Genomic DNA, 23,374 nt, shown 5'->3' with positions numbered 1-23,374 from the left:
AAATTAAAATTTTTATATATAATATATGCTAATATTAGGCCAGCTGCATGTGATATTTTGACCCACTAAGTGCGCCAGACGGAACAGCGAAATAATTGTAAATAATATTACAAAATTTATAGATATAAAAACAAACAAATTAATAGCCCGAACATAATTAACAAATTTTATTAACCAATCAAAAAACAAAAACAAAGCACACAAAAAAAAATTAGGGAAAATCGGCCAAATCGCGCACTGAAACACAAATCAAGAAACTCGTAATTGCCAACAAAAACAAAGCAGACAGCAGCAAAGCAAATACAAACAAAATCAAAAGTAAATTGATAAATTAAAAGAAGAAGAAGAAAAAAACTTGAATAAAATTTGTGCTGTTGCCAAAAATAGAAACATTTTAACAAGATATGGAAGTATGAATGTACATATGTATATGGTTGCGATTGTTGTTGGGCCAGAAGCGCAAGTGAAGGTAGGAAAGAAATCAAGACAAAAACGGTAAAACAATATAAAGTGGATGAAAGAAATTAATAAAAAGAAAAAGTTAATAAACAAGTTGACAAATAAGTAGAGTTGAAAGAGAAGGGGAAAAAATAAAAATAATAGAGATGAGAAAATAGAAGTAAAGAAATGGAAGTGAGAGGGATTAATGCTCCAAAAGGTTTAGAAACGAAGAGAAAAAAAAGTAGCTTGATAGTAGTAGTAGTAGTAGATTGAAGTACTGTACGTGGTTTGCTATACTAAGTTCTGCAATAGCTAATTTTTATGGCAAAAAAAAAACAAATATTAAAAGAGGCTTTGTAAATAACGCGGAGCTAACTTGTTGGAAATACAAATATATTTTAAACACAGCTTTTGGCAACAGTTATAACTAGAATGTTAAAGTACTAGAATCGATAAACGATTGTTTATCGAACTTTAGATAATTGCTTATAAGACTTTTTTATATTCTTATTTTTTATTTAAAAAAATATTTGATTTATCCTTTTCAATAAATATCGATTATTTTATCGGTTTTTATTTTTTTTAAATACAATATTCTTGCATATAAACATATTGTCGAATTTTCAACGTAAATTTTTAATTTTCTTAAATAAGTTGACGTAAGAAAACAAATTTTAAAATATATCGATACTTTTTTTCTTACATATTTTTTGAGGTTCTACCGAGTATTCTAACGAAATTTTGTACATCTTTATGAAAAACTTGTTCTAAATCTCTCACAACTCAGCTCTGCAACAGTTACTTTATTAGAACAAATATGTGTGTGTTTACACTTTCTGGAAAGCTAAAAATTAAAGATAATAAATAGACGAACCAACAAAAGCAACAATTTAATTATTGTTAGTTGAAACTAAACAGCGCACACGTACCGCTGAGGAGTTTAGCTTCAGCAATTTATTGCAGCTGTGTGCTGCACCAGCAAATTTCCGCTATGGACAAGCGATGAGAAGTTTGAAAGCTGTTTTCTGTTGTTGTTTTTTTGTTTTTTGTTTACATTTTAACAAACAAAAACAATTTTATATGAACTAGTAAGGTTTTCGGAAGAATGGACTTGTCTGCAATACATGCACATGAGTTAGTATATATTCGTAGGTAACTATATACATATGTGAGTATGTGAACACACAGCCGCTTGCGACCCAAATCATCTAATTGCCATATTTTCCAGCTGCCTGAAGGTGTTTATTGGCCCTCTCAACCCCACTCATTGCACATTCAATAAATTTGTTGGCAGCAAAGCGCAGCGACAGCAGCAGTCATTAGTCGCTTCGCATAGCAGGCGATATGTTTACACAATATATGTAAATGGATGTGTGTTTGTATGGCGTTTTAATGAGCTAATGTGCGCATTGTTGCTGCTGCAACTAAATTACATTGTTCGCATTGTCCCTCCCCCTTAGTTTGAACATATCAAACTAATCAATTTCATTAACTTTCAACAACAATCCCGAAAATGTTGCAAGTTGCATGCTGCCTATCCGACATTTGTAGTGATATTTGTCACTTTTATGACAAGCAACTCCACTGCCCCTCTACCCGAGAGGGCGCTAAATGCACACATGTGTGAATACGAATCCGAGTTGAATGCGAGGCAACGACATATAACAAGACGCTGTATATAGCATGCAGAGAAAGGGCGGTCCGGGGTTAATGTGTGATGAGTGGAAGGAGCTGCAAGTGTGTTTGCCTGCAATTGGAGACAATTCGGTTTGTCGCAGCATCAACAAGGCAGCAATTTTTCATTTGACTTGCATGCGATGTTGCCATTACTTCCACACACACACATACTTGGATATATACATTTGTGTGACCATGCATTCATTGAGTTTCTTTGAATCTCAAGTGAACTGCTGCTTCATATCTGTCTCTTTCGAGTATTTCCTCTTGGCAGCTGTTTGCCATTGATGCTGCCACAGCAGCCGGCTTGCTCATGTTGCACTTGCATTGCAGGCAAGTGATTTGTAGCGATCGGCTCACCCTTTGGATAGGAAGTGAGACCATCTGTAAATGTCTGTTGTGTGATTTTTTGTTCTTAGCATTGTGTGCACACACACACTTGCCACATGTGAATGAGGGTGTATATAATTTAATGGCAACCGACGAGTAAATTTCTTTGAAGTGGGAAAACTGAATTAATAATGAATAAAGAAATTTAAAAGTTTATTTGGTGGCAGTCGTTGAGTCAATTGCTGATACAGTTCACTTAATGCGAAAAATATTAAGTTTCAAGTAGAAATAAATTAAATTACAAAAAAAATATACAATAAAATTTAATTTCATAAATTATTTTACTCAATGAATTTAGCTGACTTAACTTTAATGAAAAATAAATTAACTAACTCAATTATTTAATTTAATTTACATAATAAAAGTTAAAATTAAGTAAAAAATAATAATTAGCATTAAAAAAAACTTATTTTATTTTTTTGTAAGTTTTGGGAATAACTAAATCTAATACAAACTAAATTGAATTTAATTTAATATACTAATTGACTCAATTAACTTAAATTGCTTGAATATTTAAATATAAATAAATTGAATAATTTTGTATATTAAGTTTTAAGTAGAAATAAATTTAATACAAAATAACTTCAATTATAACTAATGAAATAGTATACTCAATTAATTTAATTTACTTAATAAAAATATTAGTTATAAAAAATTAGCGTTAAGAAGTTAAATTTATTTAATTAATTGACTCAATCAATTTAATTAATTTATTAGCTTAATTAGAAAATAACAAGATGTATTCAAAAGATAATTCAATTAAAATAATTAACTAATTATTTTCTAAACATTTTGTAAAAATAAAAATTTTTCCTACTTATCCTACAAAAATAGATGCATCAAAGACCCACTGCCAACTCTGTGTGGCATCAACGTAAAGTCAAAAGGGCAATATCCTATAATCCAAACATAAACAAAAATATTACCGACTTAATAAATTTCAATCAGGCAAGCGTTTTGCCCATAAAATTCACATATACGCTTGCTCATGCAGGTTGCACGTCCGTTTGGATATGAGAGAACGAGTGCGTTCTGAATGTTTACATACGGTACATACCATTCATACATATATACACTGCACATTTTATTTTTTTTATACGTCTCTGTGAGTGTGCGTGCGTGCATGTCAAAATCGCGTGAGGTGTCTGGCGAGTCCAAGTGTGAATTTGCAAGTTTTCGCTAGTGGGAAGTAGCAACTCGCTGATCGCATTAAGCAAATAGCGGTGTTGACGAAAGAATGTGGAAATAATGAGTAACGGAAACTTGTTAGGAAAATGTTGTTGTGAATTATAAGCAAATATGATAGTGGGTGAAAATCTTGTTCAATCGGTATAAATATGTTTTAAGTGCTTCCATCCTGCCATAAGTTTTGAAATTTGAAATCATAAAACAAATGTATCTATAACCTCCCGATGTTGTTGTTGCTGTAGCGGCAGAATTCTGCCGAGTTGACAGTCCTTGGCCGGAATAAATCCGGGTCCGTTCCGGTTACGTAGACCCGACTGTCGTGGGAACGGAGAAAAACCTCCCGATAGATGGCAGCGTTGTCAAATGGATTGATTTTTTTGTACCTGAATTAGAGGATGTTAATGTGGACGACCTTTGGTTCTAACAAGACGGCGCTACATGCCATACAGCCAAAGACATAATACATTTTTTGAAGGAAACTTTTGGTTTATTAATTTACCCAAAATCATTTTTAAAATATAATGGCAAACCCTTATCTTTATAATAAAGCTAAATTATAGGCCTTAATATTAAGCTATAAGCGTTTTATTGTATCTTGAAAACCATATGTAATAAAGCTTTAAGTGAGGAATATATGAAACCAGGTAGGCATGTTATCTATAAGGTAGTTAATCAGGTATCAACAATGTTTTGATTGCCCTGATAATTAATACGGATTTCCGAGAAGAAATTTCTTACAAATAGCTCATTATATTTCCGACTGGAAATCTTACATTTGGCTAAACTTTTACGCTTTCGTTCGCTTCGTTTATTTCGCCCACACTCAGCAATTTTTTTACTTATTTAATCAGATTTGATTATCATCTCATTTATATTATATTTACCTGATGAACTGACAACTGGTTACTTTCAATTAACACTAAGCAAAGCAATTAATTGCTACTAAATTTAATTAGATTCGCATACAAAAAAAAAAACACAAGAAGAAGCATTTAGAAAAACTGACTTAGCATCTACAGAACGCTTTTGTAAAATTACAAGCACAGTTAGCATTACACAATGCCGAGCGCAACTAATTGGTCTGCGATGACAACGAACAACTCGACCAAAACGCAAATTGAGCAGAAATTAAGCGAAAATACTCGAAATTAAAATGAAATGGAAATTACGGTGGGAGACAAAATAAGGAAGTGTATTTCGAAAGCAAACTCAAAAGACGGATGAAAAGTGAAGTGCCGAAGACAAAAAAAAGCAAATGCTCTTGGCTACAGCGCAGCGCTCAAGTAGCGGAGCAGCTGAGTGTCGCGCTACTTCAAAATTATTTCGCCGTCATTTTTGGACCGCATTCAGAATTCTGAAAATTTCAAGCTAATTTCTAACACCCCAGCGTAACGAATGACGAGCTCTGTGCATGGCGACTTGTGAGTGAAATCGGCATGTGAGTCACGTGCACATGCCGCCTAAATTATATGCGGGATATGCAATGAATTTGGGTGTGTGTGTGTGCCTCTGTGTTTGGAACGGCAGCTGGGTATGTTTCCAAAATTTATGAGCAGTGCTTTGCTATGGTGACATGGTTATTAGATTACCAAAGGCGCATGGAAAGTGTAGACAGCACTAATTTTCAAATTTGTGTAGGCGCAAAATAAGAGCATAACTCAGTTTGTCGAGATGCTTGTCATATGATACTTTAAAGTAACTAAAATATTTTTTTATAAATTCAGGAAGTTGAATTTTTATAATTTGAAGATCAGTTTTTGATAATGTAAGCGCAATAAAGTGTTAAGGAGTTACATTTAAATGCGACAGGCGAGTTTTTAAGTATAACGTATAACACGACTTATGCGTTTTTACTTTGTTCGCATTAAAATATTAATGTCACTGCAGTTGTTGTTGTGAAATTTGGTTGCTAGAATAGCACCTGCGTCACTTTTTATAGTTTTTGTTGTTTTCTTTTTTCGTCAATTGCTAACTGGGAGCAGCTGGGGCACGTGCATTAAATGCTTAATTAGTAACAGACGAATGTGGGAATACGAGGATTTAGTGAATATAAAAGGATTAAATGAAAATGAGCACGTAAACGCTGCAGGCTATGGGTAATTGGAGACACGCAACGTTTACCCGGGTATATCGGTTGCATTCAACCAAATCAAATTGACACTTTTGACTTTGCCACACGCACATACATGCTTATTTATCTATGGTATATATGCACACAACAGGCATAACGGCATATTTAGTAAAAGCGTGCATGAATTCATACGCTTCAAAGGCTTCGTCTGAACTCGCTTGGCTCTTCGTCGCGCTTTCCGACTCGTCAGCTGATCCGCTTTGTACCAGCTTAAGTTGTAATAAGAAATTCACAGTTGACTTCGAGACGCACAAACAATTTGTATATTTGCATAAATTAAGCATTTCACTAGTGGGTGTTGAAATAACACCAATAGCAACAACAACAAACACGTTTGTTGTAGTTTGTGGCATGGCGGGTGGTCTTGGGAAAGTGCAATACTGCACGCGCGGTCAGTGGGTAAGCGGAAAGGGTTAATTTATCAGCCTGCCAGCATCAATTATTTCCAGCCTTCCGGGGTGGCAGCGCTGTGTATTTGATTACACATATATCCACATATGTACAATGTGCATATATGTGTGGGTGTGTGTAATAATTGCATTTGTTTTGGAGCTTGGGGTGGTTCGGGCGGTTGCACGGCTTATTTGTGAGTGTGTGTGTGTGGGCATGTGTTGCGGTTTGTGCGGTTCGCTTGCAACACGTTCATACGCTCATGTGGTGATGTCACGACCTGACCGAGTTGGTCAATTGCTAAAATTAATAGGAAATTTATGTTAAATAAATTGCGAGGAATTCCTAATTGAATTGCGATAGAGTTTAAATGCGTTGAAGCATGCAAAATAAAATTAAATGCAATTAATACGTGCAACAAAGGTGGTATGACGGGCTGTTGTTCGTATCAACTCAATTGGTACGTGATATTGATAGGTTAGAAATTACAAAAGATTCGATGAGGTGCGAAAAGCTTATGGCTGTCTTTAACAAGCGTTAGAGAGTAGCGAATCGAACACGTTATACTAGCTGTTTAACAATTGACAGCACTAAAAATTAATTATCGAAAATTATTTACATATGGGCGCACTGAATCAATTTTGTTGGCAGCACTGACCTAGTTGGCAGTTCAGAAAATAAAAGCCTAGATTTTATGAAAATAAATATTGAACTAGAACTAGTCTGCCTAATTAAAGATTCATACATATATTACTATAATGACAAATTTCTATTTTTTTTTGGCACATTTTTGTCATTTGAGTCATTCACAATGAGAAAATTTTTCTAAAATGTATAAACCAAAATTGGTAGTATTGAAGAAAGCCACTTCAATTGAGAGAGCTCAAAAAGACTTTATTTCAAGACATTTTTGTTACAAGAGTTCTAGAGATGAATTCCTTGAATTTTATAAGAAAGTTCTATCATAACAAAATATTCACAGGGCGTACCCTAGAGCGATCCGTATTGAAAAATCGCTTATGAAGATCTTTATCTTGATTTTGATCAGTCAGGCATATGTATACTATAATGGGTTGATCTAAAAAATTTGTTCGGAGATTGTAGTACAGTATCGGTACCTATGTATACCGAGTTCCGTGAACATATCTTGTCAAATATAAAAGCTTTCCATAAAAGAACCGGTTCAGTGTCAGCTTGAATGGTAGCTATATGCTATAGTGATGTGCTATCGGCAGTTCCGACAGTTGAGCAGCTCCGGTGGGAGAAAATTATGTGGTAAAAATTGCAGATAGATTATATATATAATTTGAAGGGTCGCCAACATTTCCCTCTGCACTTTTCAAAACAATTTTTTTGGGATCTTCTTGGAACATTTGTTTTAAATACTTGATAAATGTCTCTTTTCACAGAATGATAAAATAAAAACAGAATTATACCTAAAATAAAAAAAACGACAACGGTTTATCTCTCAATCCCAAATTATTAGTGTATAAATTCTCACATCTCTGATATTATCGAAATTTCCAGTACCTATAAAAAATTATTTCGGCAAAACTGTGAAATTAATTTGCATTGTAGCATTTCAATTGTCATTGCCATGATTAAAAATATTTCACTCAAGCAAATAACTCTTTGATGAATTTAATTGAGGCAAACATAAAATTCAAGCATTCAAACAACAACATAAACTTCAAAGAGAAGCAATGCTAATAAATACATATATACTATTTATGTAGTTTAATGCTAAGTTATAGAGCCCTATAGGAAATCAGAAATCATTACGACAAACATATGGTTCCAGAACTAAAACAATTTTGCCGAATTCGTAGCAGTCGGGTAAACTTCTCATTTACTCTTGAAAAAGAACAGAGAGCTCAGTAAAATGTTACGCCAGGCCTGAACTAATTTTAACGAACGCATTTTCCTACAGGCCATGTACGTGCTGTACACGAAAATGCCAGTTTTGAAACAAGGAAATGACTGCTAATAAATATACAGCAAAGGATAGACATAATACCTAAAAATGTCAGATAAATTTATAGTCATCTATGTACATACATACATTTGTATGTACACTACTATATTTGACCGGAATTTCAACTCCCCTTTTCATTAAAACTCACACAAACCAAACGGGATTAGCGAAGTGCCGGACTTTCGTGCAGTCTAAAGAAGGCTACACATACACATCGACACATCTACGCACGCATGGAGTCCTGTGTGTTGACCAAAGCTCGACAATGTTGCCATTAGGTTTACCTGTTTGCTGTCAAGTGCACTCGAGAGTAAATAAACTGCAGTATTTTCATTTTTGTGTATCGCCTTTGCTTATTTAGGTTGGAAATGTCGAGGTAATATTTCACTATTTGCTGTTAACTGTGGAAGGAGTAAATATTTACGAGCTTAGACCGACCCACTCAAGTTGGTATTTGCGAAGCGGACCCCTTAAAAAGCATTGCTTTCAATAACCGAGAAAATACTTTGCAAATAATTTGCCAAATGGGAAAGACTTCGAGCAAAAATTACTACAATTGTTTACTGTTATATGTGACCCGCTTGAGTCACTTATGTGACCGATGCAATTATTGCCGGAGACCAAGTTTCTCCGAACTAATTTGATAGAATTGTGAGATTTTAATTTTCCACTTTGATGCAATAGCACAATGGTCGGGTAATTAGCCACGCAGCTGTTCGGAAGTGCAAGCGGCGCGAGGGAAGAAGGGCCGGCGATTTAGTGTGACAGCGCTTGGCAATTAGGAGTGGAAATTTATGGCAAATCGCTTACGAATTTGCACGACAGCAACCAACCTGTGATGTGCAACAAATTAAACCGCTAGATAAGTGTGAGTGTGTGTGTGTGTTTGTGCGTGTTCACGTACAGGTTATATTAACTATGGTGGCAAGTATGAATTTCCGCTATGTGGCAAACATTCGCATGCCGTTAAGCGACATATGTGGCAACGTTATGAAACACTTGTGCGTGGCTAGATTTTATAACTTCACATTTCAACAGTTTGGTCATTATTTACGCATAATATTTTTCTTCATTTGCAATACGCAACTTGTTGACAGCATTGTAAGCACAGTGGAGCAAATGTCACTTAAAAAAAAAATTTTTTTTAGTTTAAAACAAAATAATAATCAAATAATTTCAGTCTAAGCTCCTCAATTTATTACAAATAAAAAAATAAAATTATAATAGATATATGTATAAAGAATAATTTTTTTGTTAAATAATATTTAATATTCAATTTATTTATTTTTTAACAAATTTTCTTTTTGATTACTTAAATTTGATAGTTTTTTTATTATTTCTAATTATTTAAACTTTTTTTTATTATTTCCTTTATTTATACAAATTTCTATTGTTACTTATTGTCAAATTCAATTAAAAGACAATAAAATTATATATTTTTTATACTGTCGCAATTTGTTGCTACAGAGTATAATAGTTTTGTTCACCGCCCGTCTTCTATAAGAACCGTAACTATTATCTTTGAAATCATCATTTAATTAAAAAAAAATTTAATAAAGGCGTTTGTTGCGAAATTTTGATGACTTATGACTTATTTTAGTCTATCATATTTTTTGGTCCACTGTACTGCAGATAATCAAAACACATGTGCGTAGAAAATTCCGAAACTGTGTAGTCGCAACACAACTGTTCGAGTCGTTTGTCTTGCGGCAAAATGATTTCTATTACAAAAAGTTGCTGCTTTGAGTGTTTTTAAGTAAGTATGCACTTAAGACCATATTTGATCATTTATTTAAGTTTTTATAAGCCTCCAATACAGACTTTCACAATTACTGAAATTGCTGATATAATGGCTTTTATTTACTGGCATTTTTTATATTTTCAATTTATGTAAAATATACAAATTATATACTAAACTAGCCGATCTCTTAGCATTTTTACGATGTGATATTATTTGAGGTTATGTTATATTATGGGCAATTGAAATTAATAAACCATTGTGTTGAGGAATTCTGTGAGAGGTTATTGGTGGAGCGAGATTTTAAAAGCGAGTTTTGATTACAGATTCTACAAGATTTTTTTATATTTATTTATTTTATTGCATACAAATTAGCTTACATAATATTGTCGTAAAACTTTATTTAATTAAATCAAAAGTAAATATTGAAAAAAAATATAAATAATTGCGCAAATGCAGCGAAATTCTATGGCAATTTGAATGGTTAAGGCTACATAAAAGCAGAAGAAGAGAGAGCAGCATCGTCAAGCATCAAGCATAAAAGAAAGTAGAGGAGAGGAATTCATAACGAAATAGAAAACAAAGCGTCACAGCATACAAACGCGTCGTTCACAAAAGCACGTAGAAACATCGAAAGCAAAGATAATTATCGGCTATTTAATTACGTCATTTACAAAAATAAACCATTGACAAATAAAGAGTACGAAGCGAGGCAAATATTTAATTTTCATTGATCGCACAGAAAACAGCGAGAGATACGTTAATCTTTTTTAATTCGATTTTAATTTTTTCGAATATTTTACAACCAATATATAATTTAAAAATTTAGAAATTTGAAAAAAAAAATGTCAACAAATCAGATGCTCAAATAACACTGAGTATGCGAATGAGTTCATGATTTTGTAGTTTTTTAATTAAGCCATAGCTGCAGCGTCACAGTGCATGTAAACAAGGGTGCGAACAATATACTGACAACCGAGTGAATGATGTGATGCACACGTGCTGCGCGATTGTCTCAGAAGATTTTTTTTGTTTAATTTTTTCTTTAATATTTCGACTTGTCCGGAGCGATCGATAGGTGTTGAACAGATCTGTGGACTATATGTATAGTGAAGTTGCCACTTATGTAATTGCAAATAAGTAAATGGTAATCTTCAATTATTTTTTTATTTGTACAAATTATCAAAAAATAAAAGATATAAAATGAAATCAACTATTGTAGATACTATATTTAAAAATACAATACAATATAAATGAGAAAATTCTTGAATTATAACTCTAATTTAATTCAACAACAAAAATTTATTAAACTTTTTGAAAGAAATATCATAAAATAGTGTTTAAGTATGTGTGTTACTAAATAATCGGCAAATGCCTTTTTCCGAGTGTTTAAGACACACTGATTTCATTTTAAACCAATTGTAAACTCCTACAGTAAAAAGTGAGATATAATCTTTAATTATCTGATCAAATATTGTTGTTAAACATGTTTGTATTACCATAAAGTGGGGTTTAAGGGGAGCTGAAGAATACTTATTAGTAATAAACTACGATTTTGAGTGGAGTGTTTAATGTCAAACTAAAGTGTTTAATACTGGCATGTTCACATACATGTTCAGCATCGAAATGTTCAATAACCTTGAGGCGGTACATTATCTAAATTGTAATTGTATCGACTTATGTATATTAAAACAAAAAATACAGCGTTAACTTCGGTTGCACCTAAGCCAGAATACCATTTACAAATAAAAAATTTTCTATACAAGAACTTCATTTTGATTTGATCGATCAGCTTGTATGGCAGCTAAATGCTATAATGATCCGAACTAAAAAATTTGTTTGGATATTGTAACGTTGTCTTCGAAAATGGCCCTTTTCATGGTATAAAAAATATAAAATATAATTAGTAGTAGTGTGTAAATATTTGTTGTTCGAAATTATTTTTCATTAAAATTTTAAGTAAATGCTTAAATTCTGCACATACATAAGAACTTAAGAGTATACTGGTACATTTATGAAAAACGATATTTCAAATATGAAATATTTTCTGCAAAATTGAATTTCAACCGTCGTCTTCGGCAGTGCGAAAACACACAAATCATATTTAATGATGCTTTATTGATGTGTGTTGTTGTATTTGTAGGAGCTTATATATGTCAGAGTATACAATATAAATGTATATATGTATTGTGTGTATGTATTTGTAAGCAGGAAAGCGGCTGCCAAAGCATGATACTCATTTCAATTAGACAACAAGCGAACAAATTGAGCCTTCCACATAGACATAACAACAAAAATATGTTATTATGTACTATGTTATACAATAAAAACAACAATAAAGTTGTACTTGTGTATATACTTTAATCTGTATATTCACAGCCATATACAAGACACACAGAAGTACGAGTATAGTCTATACATTGGCACTTGTGAATCGAATGAAAGGCTGTGGATGTCGTTTGTCACAGAATTTTGGCAGCAATTTGCGCCTAAAAAATATTTTTTATTTAAAAATTTTATTTCTGTGCAACTTTGCTCCATTGCGTTCGTGTTTTGTACACCATATAGTAATTGTGTGTGCGTGTGTGTGTAGCAAAAGTGACACCCGGCGAATTTCGTGGTCGAAAATAAGTAAATTAAGGGAGCTGGAAATTTCGTTGGATAGTGATGATAATGCAACGGTGGGTCAATTAGTTCGGCGAATTTTGCACATTATTCATGTCAGCTGACGAGATTAGCGCGGCTCGATGTTCGCTTGTAATGTAGACGTTGCGCCGTTTGATAAACTCTACTCTTCCATCTTTCGGCAGCATTTAATACACACAAATGCCGCTTTATTTATTGGGATTTCTTTTCTTTTTTCTAATGCGAAAATAATTCATAATTGCCACAGCGGCGCGCGTTTGTGACCCAGGTGATGTGTGTGCGCGTGGGTAAGTGTGTATGTGTGTGTGTGTGTGGGTGTAGGTGGACGATTTTGTTGTCTAGGGTGATTGAACGCCACATAATTGGCAATAAACAAATTTTTACGATTTTTTTCGGTATATTAAGTAAGTAGCAATTGCCCTGATTATGCTTATAAATATATGTACATACATACATAGGTATTAGGGTGGGTCAAAAAAACGTTTTTTTCGCATGGTACTCTGAAATTAGATTCTTAGATTTATTTTTCTATTTTTTTTCTTATTATTAGATAGAAAAAAATCATATTTCGCTTTCAACTCCTCGAAAAAATATCTCGTCTTATAGATTTTGTAGGAAATTGAATGCTCTACAAAATGGTCTCCTACGATTTTTTCGTAAGTTCGTAACCGTTTAAAAGATATTAAAGGTTGAAGTTTGACTATTTTAAGACAAATTAGTTTGTTTTCTTTTAAATTTTATAACTCAATGAAAAAAATTATTTTAAATAGCAAAATTCATAGTTTTATAGGAAATTTACTGTTCTACAAAATGAGCTTTTATAATTGTTCGATTACGTGAAGCGTTTACGAGATATCTATGGCCAAAAATTAATAAAAAAAATTAAATAAAAAAAACAAATTATTAATTTTTAAACAAAAAAAATGTTCCTTTTATTCACCCACCCTAATAGTTACATGTACATGCATCGTAAACTTTTTTATTTTAGTTACCGCCAGTTTGTCTGTCCATTTCTGTCTTCTCAGCACAACTGTTGACATAAATATTCATTGAAATTTTTTTATTGATTCCTGCTGACAAAACATTTCTATCTTTTAGCTGAAACACTTGTGATTGCACACATATATACATATGTATATATGTATGGAGTGTAAATAAGTCAGTAGTGGAATTTTTAATTGGCATATTATAAACAAATAAATTACTGTACCGAAAAAAATCTTTTCAGTTATTTAAATTTTTTTGTTTTTTGGATGCGTTTTAAAGTCAAATGTACTGAGTTAAATATAAAATAGATAATTTGTTTGAAATTTCTGTTTCAGCAAAACTATGGATAAAACAAAAGAAATGTTGACTTTGGTTACCGAAGCTATAATACCCTTCACAAATACAAAATACTCCTTACAAGAACTGGATTTTGATCGGTCAGTTTGTATGGCAGCTATATGCTATAGTGACTCCATCTAAGCAATTTTTTTGGAGAATGTACGTGAAAAATTTCAGATTGAGATCTCAAAAACTGAGAGACTAGTTCGCGTATTTAGAGACAGACAGATGCATATACGGGCATGGCTACATCGACTCAACTCGTCAGGCTGATCATTTATATAATATATATACATTTTATAGGGTACATACTAGGTACATACTTCGTGGCAAAGTTAATATGGTATGCTCCCATCCATTAACCAGACAAAACCGATAGATTTGTATTCATATCTATTAACTACATAATATCTATTTTTTTGTTTTTTGAGGTTATGTTCTTGGATATTCCAAAGCAATATAAAAATGTGTAAAGCCTGTGCTTATCATAACATCTAATCCGAAAATAAATTGAAAAAAGTTTAACAAATGTGAATAATAATCAGGATTTACCTAACAGTTGTAAAAAAATGTTTTTTTAAGAGGCACAACCCATGACAGTTGAAAAACGGCGAGCTTGGGGATTTAAAAAAAAGCACAACTGTTTTAAAATTTTAATTTTAATAAAACATATTTTATGTATACGCAGTAAAAAGCAAAAAATTTTGAGTTACACGCTATTTGCGCCATCGCTAAAAAAAAAGGTTCTCCACAACAGCAGTTATTCCGGCATTCTCCGTGGAAGCAACTTAAAAAACACAAATTTTCGGCTACAAGATATTGTACTATTCTAGTCGACTATTTTTGAAACTGTTTTGGCCACTGAGAAAAATATTTTAGAAACTATTTGCAAAATATCAATTCTAAACACTTCATATTTTAGCTCTATTAATACTGGTACACAAGAATATTTGAGAGAACAACGTCCAAGTCCAATCAAAAGTTTTCAAGATTCATATGTTCACAACCAATCAAATTTACTTTATATTGTTCTATATACTCAGTTGATAATACGTTTTGGCAGAACTCTCATAAAAAGAATTTTGTTCTTCATTCATTCTTCAACACAATGCATACAAAATTTTAGAGAGTTGGTACGATCCCACTATAACATAATTAACCAAAATTTGTCAAAAATACAAGCGACCCTTCAAAGCACATTACAAATTTTTGTTTTTGCTATAACTATATTGTTTTATACACTGAAATTTTTTTCTTTTTATACTTTGCTACCAGTTAATTTTCAGGTTTATTGTTCGCCCACAACTCACCCACTTGCCGCATGACATTCTAAATTGTCAAAACGTGACTTTGTGCCGTACATTTAATTGTTTTTGTTAAATTTGGAGTTACGTAGCGTATGCTCGAATGTGACATTGAGTGGTTTTAATTGAGAGGTGCTCGATTGTGTTAATCTTTTGACATTTAATGCTTTCAGTAATACCAAATAGAAATATTATGGTACATATGTCGGCATAAGGGTGGTCGGTTTTTTGAAGAAGTATTTTGTTTTCAATAATATAATATTTTGCTCATCAGTAGGCTCATCTTAATATTTTTGCTTATATAATTACAAATTTATATGTAGATATGTACATATATATACATATAGACCCCTAATATCCGTACTCACTAATGGTTTTGCATTTACGTTCCACAAATTTTTAGTGAAAGCTGAAAGAAATTGGTATGTCATGGACAGTGATAACAATTTTTACAAATTTTATTTAATAGTTCTTTGCTTATTTAAGAGGAAGTCATAAAGAAATTAGATATTAACCAAATTAACAGAGAAATGTTCTTTGAAGACAAAAGCTTCAAAACAAGCGTGAGATTCGTCAAAACTTTGAGTGTGGCGAATCGAACAAGCAACTGGCGTTATTACATAGAGATAGAATATGTAGGACCACTTCAGTGACGTAGTGAATAGGTGCAGGAAAGCATTATCTTATTAGTAGTGCTCGAACATAGCGAGCAGAGATGTTACGAATCGAAGAAAACTTATATGCTTATAAATCAACAAAATTATGTATTCTAAACTCAAATCGAGCATATTTGTTTATATGTGTGTACTATATGCATTAAACTAATTGTAATAGAATAGTTACAATTTGGGGCAATTAAAAAATAGTTTTATAATTGTTTAAAGTGTGAGCATTCGACATTCCAGCTATATATGTATATACATCTTTAGAAGCATAAATGTGCAACGGATTGATGTGTACATACCTATGAGTATGCAGTATGCGTCAAAAGTGGAGGTACGCGAGATAAATGTCAGCTATTTTGACTGTAATTTGCTTTCTTTCATACACTAGAGAACTTTTTCTTTCAAAACAACAACAAATACTCGAATTTTCGAAAATACAATTTTCAAAAAATAATCATAAACTTCCAACTTTTTAAAAGTAGTGTTCGACGAAACAGCAACTCATGCAAAAAATAATTTCCAACTTCAAACTTCCTGAAAGTAGTGTTGGACAGTGTATGAAATAAGCCTTATGGTCTCAACAGTTCCCTTTAAGTATGTCAGCCATTGCGTCATTAATACTTCTCTTTGCAGAGTTTTTGAACTGAACCTAAAAATTTAAATAAATGTTTACGAAAATGTTTGGACTTGTTTTGGAAATTTTTCAAACTGAATTTGTAAATTGGCTTTCTGCACACGCTATAAACCCATCCTAAAAGTGTTATATACAACTCATGTAAAATAATAATTTTTTCCCTGCTTCGAATGCAATAAAAACTTATTTTCTAGTGACTTCATTAATTAATGTCCTCTTTCAGTGCGCTGAATGTCATGAGACTTTCTATGGAGAGAAGTAAATTTCTAAAACTTCAAGAGAAACCGTTAAATCGATAATAAAATGCTTGTAATAATATATTATGTAATATTCTGTTAATGAAAACTCACACCGCTGCTGCGTAGACTTTTGAGATTGACATAATATTTATAAATAAATTTCAGCAACTGCTTAAGAGCCATATTTTATATAATATTTAGTGCTTTTGTCAGAAAAATTGTAAAAGCTGTACCATTACTTATTTAACACACTGTAGCTGTATGAATAAAAGTGTAAATGAACTATGTGTAGTTTTCAAATAATTTAATCAAACAGGCGTTTTAGTAGCATGCGTTTCGACGCCTCAGATGTGTAACCGCTTCATCAGATATGCTAACACCCAATTACGTAAGTATGTCAAAAAGCACACATAGTGTTAGTAACATAAATAAGTAAATTAAAATTACAAAGCTAAATTTTTCGTACTTATTTATGTCTAGTAAGACTTATGCTAAATATTTTAAGTTTTAACATTTTTCTTCAATAGATTCACATTTTTCAGGTAATTGTGAGTATATATACATATACGAGTATACCATAGTATTTACTTTAACTCCGCTTGAAGCATAGTGCCAATTAGTGAGCATAGTTTAGTATTAAATAAATAATTTTTGAGAGTTTTTTATTTAATAATTTAAGGTTTAGCTTTCTAAGTGATGATATTCAAGATAACCGTGAGTGCTTGAAGTTGTTAGCATTTTCCTTTCAAGATCAATTTGTAAACATAGTAAGTGGCAGCACGAATGTCACATATAGTGATTTTAAACGCTCAAAATTACTTTTTTTCAATACTAGTTTTTGCTGCCATTAACTTTCTTTTGTAGCAAATTATATTTTTATTGTTTGCACTTAGTTTCCATTGCCTCGAAAATTCAAACTTTTTTGCATATTAAGGCGAAAGTTACAAGTATGAACTTTTTATAGATATTATATATGTATGTATGTATGTGTATATATGAAAATTTACTAATTTATTTTTAGATTAGCGGTAATTTCTGTGAAAAAATTCATATACATATAATTTTCATACATAATAACGGTAAATGTCAGATGTATTGAACGAAATGTCTGACAATTGGTGAGAACTCTGCCGAGCTTTGGTAAATAGGTAACATGCATATAAATATATATGCATAAAAAAATATGTGTAAAAGTAGTGTTATATTTATGCAGAACTACCCGAGAGTTTCACTATTTGTTGTTTTATGTAAATTATTGTTTGAGGGGGATTTAAACCGAAGCCTAGAGAAAACGTAAAAGCACATAAGAGACAATACATACTTAGCTCACGTATAAAAACGCCGACTAGAAGAAATGGCTCAAGTAGAAAAGTGAAAAATTTCACCACGAAAGAAGAGCAACGCCAAAACTTATGGCTCATGGCAATTAAATTGCCACACAATGGCTGAAACTTCGCTGGGCGGATAGCAAGTTTTTTTTTTCAAAAAAATACCTATGTATTCAAGTATGTAGTATATCTTTGTTGTGTGTTTAAACATTTCATGTGGGTACATTTCTTTATGCGTGCTGGCACTAGTATGGCATTTATTACCAGCATAATTCCATGCCATTAATTTTTTTGTTTCTCATATGCCTTTAATTTGTACCCATAATTTTACATGGTATTGTATATGTGGGTGTGTGTAGCTAATGTGAGAATGGTGTTATGATGTCACAGTTTACCACTTTGTCGACAACAAACTCAAATTGCAGAGATTAATTTATATTCCCACTACAAACCAAGCAGTAAGTGTTAGTGTTGAAAACTATCGGGAACGTTTGGAGAATATAATCCTTCGGGTGTCGGCTATGTTTCAGAACCATTAAAAGAGAGGTAAAAAGTCGTTATTCACTTGTGAAGTAAAATTGTGTTAGGTTGAAATAAAAGTAGCATCTCTGAAGACCACTGTTCTTGCTGTTATTGCAGTGAACGAAATCATTTCCAAATAAAGAAGTTTACGATTGCTATAGAGTTGACAATGCTGGGTAGAATATAAAAGCAGTTACGTAGTTCCAACAATTGTGGAAACGTCATGAAGACTCCTACTACCCTATTGTAATACGATGAGTCAAATATTATTTCATGTTTGGTATAGAGTTTTTTCAGCACCTAATGGGTATTTTCAAGTTTTATTTAATATCTGAGTTCTTTTAAAAGCTTTTCACTTCTAGTGTGTATCGAGTACTTCGAATTTTTTGAGCACTTATGACCCTAACAAAGTATCGATATTTTTTTTGTAACATATGTGTAATCTTTTTTAGGTTTTTCTAACAAACTAGTTAGCAAAAAAAAAAATACGAAAAGATTTTTTTTATATAAAAGCCGTTTCAGGTGAATGGTAATAATTTAGCTTATTTTAAAATTATTCAAGACTCGAAGATATATTTAATCTTCAACAATACCTTATATTCGGATCCTTTAACTTGATACAAAATAGTTGGTCGATTTTTAATAGAAATCCAAGTACGCATCACAAAATTGTTCAAAATCATTAGCTGAATGTTTTTTTTATATTCTCGCATGTCTTTCGTTTTCACTCAGCTCGCGAACTTAGTCGCGTTGGAACACTGCTGTATGTTGATTTGCTGGCGGGTGACATTTGATGGTCAGATGACATTGTGACAGGCTGTCACGAGTGGCGCAAATGTGTCATTGTCTATTATAATGTAATTTTATACTCAATTTAAGACCAATTAAATGGAAAATTATAATAAAAGAGAATTACATAACAAGAAATTTGTGTTTACAAATAAAAATAAAATACAAACATATGTTTGAAGATATAAAGAGATACCCATATGTACAAAAATCGTTACTTTTACGAACTAAATTAAGCCTTTGTCAAATATAACGTCTTCACATGCGAAGCTGTCGTAACTCAATTAAAAAGAGAAAGGGTGATAAGGCTTAGGTATACAACTTCAAAAAACATTTACTCATACGAATGTAAGTCCAACTTTCAGTCCCTCACCCGCTTACTTAACTGCACCCAATTACATACGGCAACTCGGTACAACTTTTTGAGGTGGCAACTAATCATTTTTTCTTTTATTACATAAACCTGCAACAAGTGCAACAACAGTTACAATTAACGCCTCAAATGTTGCCTTTCAAGTTTTAAATTCAAACACAAAATTAAAATAAATATTTGAGATTGTAAAAACGACACAAAAGATCTCAACTTGAGAGAGAGTTGAATGGGGAAAGACCTTGAAAAAATTTAAGTGGCGCATAAATTCCGCTAAAATAGTTTTGGGAGGGCAAAATGTTGCGAAGCGAGTTAACAAGCATAAAAATAAACTAAAAAGCAGAAAAACAAAACATCTGACTATTAAATGGAGCTTTTGATTTTGTGTGGCAAATAGAATGGCGGTTACTTTATTTTTAATAAATGGTGTACGCAAATTAAATAAAAAAGCGAAATCTGGTAGAAATTAGTAAATATAACTCTATTTTTGAACACAAAGAAATATGTAAGTATGTATGTCGTAACTGAAAATGTGATTTTGTCTAAGAACGGCGTTGTTACACTGTTCGACTGTTATGGGAGCTTGGAGAAATTTGTATAAACACTATTAAAGCTTCGCTAATATTTTGTGCTGTAATAACTTTCACATATGCATAGCATAAAAGTGTATGAAAAAATCTTGCCTAAGCCACCTATATGCCATAGTGTACGATCCGAACAATATCTTCGGTGATTTTATGCATATATACAATAATTTATAGAGCCTCCGAGTTTCCTTCTGGGTGTTACAAACTTCGTGGCAAACTTAATTTCTCCTGTTCAGGGTATTATAAAGAAATAGTGTCACTTATACAATGATCAAATTTGACCCGGACTGGCTACTTACGCGAAGAATGTGTCTGGCGATTTTTACAATGGAAAAAATGAACAACGAGTTTACTTGAAATTTTGTGTCTCCAATTGAATCACGGCTAAAAAATACTAAAAAATATTGCAGCAGTGTTTTGGGGAGTGTGTAATTATCATCAACAGACAAATTGGAGTGGCACAAAGCAGACAGTGAAGATCGTGAAGTCATCAAAAACTCATGCGAGTCGTCCATCCAACTCTGTTAATGTCAATCACAGCGAAAAGGTTAACAGTTCTTGAAAATCGTTGTGTTGGCATCAGATAGATAGCAGAGCATCTTAACATCTCTTATGAATCGACTGAATTCATTATTGGTTATGTTTTGGATATGAAGCGTGCCAATGCTAGACTCACACCGAAATCGAATTATTTGCAAAAACGACGTCGCATCATCGCTGATGACGAAACGTCGCAACTATCCAAAAATCTAGTGAATAGCGCTCTAAAAATGAGCCGAGTCCGAAAAAAGCAAAGTTCATTGAAAAAATACGTGAAAATGTAGTTGTTCCTTTGGCAGTCCGTGTCAATTTTGATCAGGTTGTATTGTATGTTGCAATAATGTTTCCGAACTGGGAACTACTTACTATATACATATGTATCTCAATTTTAATACGTATATGATACTATCATTGGTTTCAAATATACCCATGCATGGTTGTCATAGAAAACTAAAGTAAATAATAACTTTATCAAAAGTTAAAAAGCAATTAAGAAGTGGTTCTTCATTAAGCACGACAACTTTTCGAAGTTAGATTTTTTTTTTTTTTAGAATTTTTGGACTTTTCAATTTTAAGTTGGCACTTTAGCGTTAGTTCACTGTACATACATAATGATTTTTATAATTCATAAACATACAGACATATTTGCATATGTATACAAGAAATTGCTTGTGTATGCGTCGTGGCGGCTCACCTGTGCGCAAAATGCTGTTAAAATTAATCCAATGAGTAAGTTTCGTTGTAGTTGTGCATGCTTGCTCGGCTGCTGCTTACTGCATGACGTCGTCTGCATTGTTTGCTTTTGCTGTTGTTGTTGTTGCTGATTTTGCTTTTGTATTCGAAATGTTGTTTCGTTACTCGCTTTAGATGCGCCAACTCCACAACTAATCGTGGACGTTTGTGTTGGCAGCATTGTTGTTGCTGCTATTGTTGGTAGTGTAGCAGCCTTTTTGGCAGCCGAGTCGCTGCTCACTTGGTTGGCTGTCATTTGCAGACGCACAACCGTCACTTTTATTTACTTTTGAATGGAAGTGATTTTGATTTTTTTGTTTGCTTCTTTATTGCTATCTTTTTGCTCACTTTTATGGTGCTTTGGCTTTTGTTATAATTAATTTCACTTTTTTACTATTTTTTTTTTGCGTATTTATGAATTTCTTTTGTTGAAATTATTATGTGGCAAAATGCGTTTTGCAACTTTGTGCGTTTATACTTTACTTTTTCGAGTTGCTTTTATTTCCAAATAAGAGGTTTTTTGAGTTTTGAATTGCAGCGATTGCATGATTTTGCAGTTTCTCTTTCATTTATTGACGTAATTTGGTATTTATAAAAATTTTTGAATATTTTTTCACATTACTGATATGTAAAATTCGTTAGACAGCTGCTGTTTGGCGGAAAAAAAGTGGAAATTCATTAAAATTTGTAAATAAACCTTAGTTTGTGTCGCGTAGAAATAATTAAGTAGCTGTGCAAGTTTTAAGCCAACACAAGCTTAAGCGTGAGCGTGACTCTCTTACTCTCCTGCCAACACTGCACTTGCATGCAGTAAGTATGTATGTATGTGTGTGGCATTCCTATGGCTTCTCATTCAAGTCACTCTCGTGCTCATCAACTTCATTTTACTGATCGCACAACAATTTTGTTTTTTTGTTGCACACACACATAATAATATATTTAATTTCAATTACTTTTCACTTAATTGCAATGTTTGCCACAATTCGATTAGGCGCCACTAAAATGCAGTATCGTCGTCTTAAGCCCAAATTAAAAGTCACAATCGCATTTAATTAAAAACACTTTTACTGACGCTCCAAAAATCAACAGTTGATGCTCTCACTTAGCCAGCGCAACAAATTGTTTTGAAGCGAAGCACTAACACACAGCTTGGCGAGAGAGAGCGTAGTTTGCGTCACTCACCGCTCAAATGACACTTGACTTGGCTATAAAAGTCAAACTGACAGTTAAGTTAGTAATAAATACAAACAAAATCACTGCTATACAAGAGAAGCGCTCAGCTGTGTGCGCTCTCTTTCTCTCTCTCACTCTTTACTTTATTATTATTTTGCTTTGTTTTTGTCCACTTTTAAAATAAATGATATTCATATTGATATTTACTGTGGTATATCTGTAGACTGCACCTCTGTATTAATATTTTTACATCACTGCATATTTTTGCAGTAAGCTTTAACCCATAAATAACGCAGTAATATTATTCTAAAATCCCTATAAAGTGAGTGACAATTAGCTGCAAATTAACTACGATTTTATTTGCCTCCGGTATGCAAATAACAATTAATATTATTTGTGGAATATTTCGGTAGAATTCGAAAGTTCCGTGTTACTTCGTAACTGTTTACAAGCGTTTTTCGCCACTGTCTATTTGTATCGTGTGATAATTAGCAGTTTGCGTAGCTCTGTTAATTAGTGGCGAAAATTATTTTCGCATAAAAACTTGGTTTTCACTCACTGAAATCGTAAGCTACGAGTCGGAAATATT

General features: G+C 32.5%; 1 protein-coding gene across 3 annotated transcripts in view; it reads right to left on the bottom strand.

Moving 5' to 3' along the window:
• LOC106623853 (tyrosine-protein phosphatase 10D) overlaps positions 1–23,374 on the bottom strand; it is a 126,075-nt gene that overhangs the window by 96,105 nt on the left and 6,596 nt on the right. For all 3 annotated transcript variants that reach the window (XM_036362489.2, XM_070110805.1, XM_070110804.1), the window contains exon 2: positions 21,575–22,261. In XM_036362489.2, the coding sequence (XP_036218382.2) occupies positions 21,575–21,868 (294 nt within the window). In that variant the 5' untranslated portion in view covers positions 21,869–22,261. The remainder of the gene's footprint in view (positions 1–21,574; positions 22,262–23,374) is intronic.

This window comes from Bactrocera oleae, chromosome 5 (assembly GCF_042242935.1).
Source record: "Bactrocera oleae isolate idBacOlea1 chromosome 5, idBacOlea1, whole genome shotgun sequence".
NCBI classification, from domain to species: Eukaryota; Metazoa; Arthropoda; class Insecta; order Diptera; family Tephritidae; genus Bactrocera; species Bactrocera oleae.
Note: the sequence above shows the minus strand (reverse complement) of the source record. Positions and strands in the feature narration are given on the sequence as shown.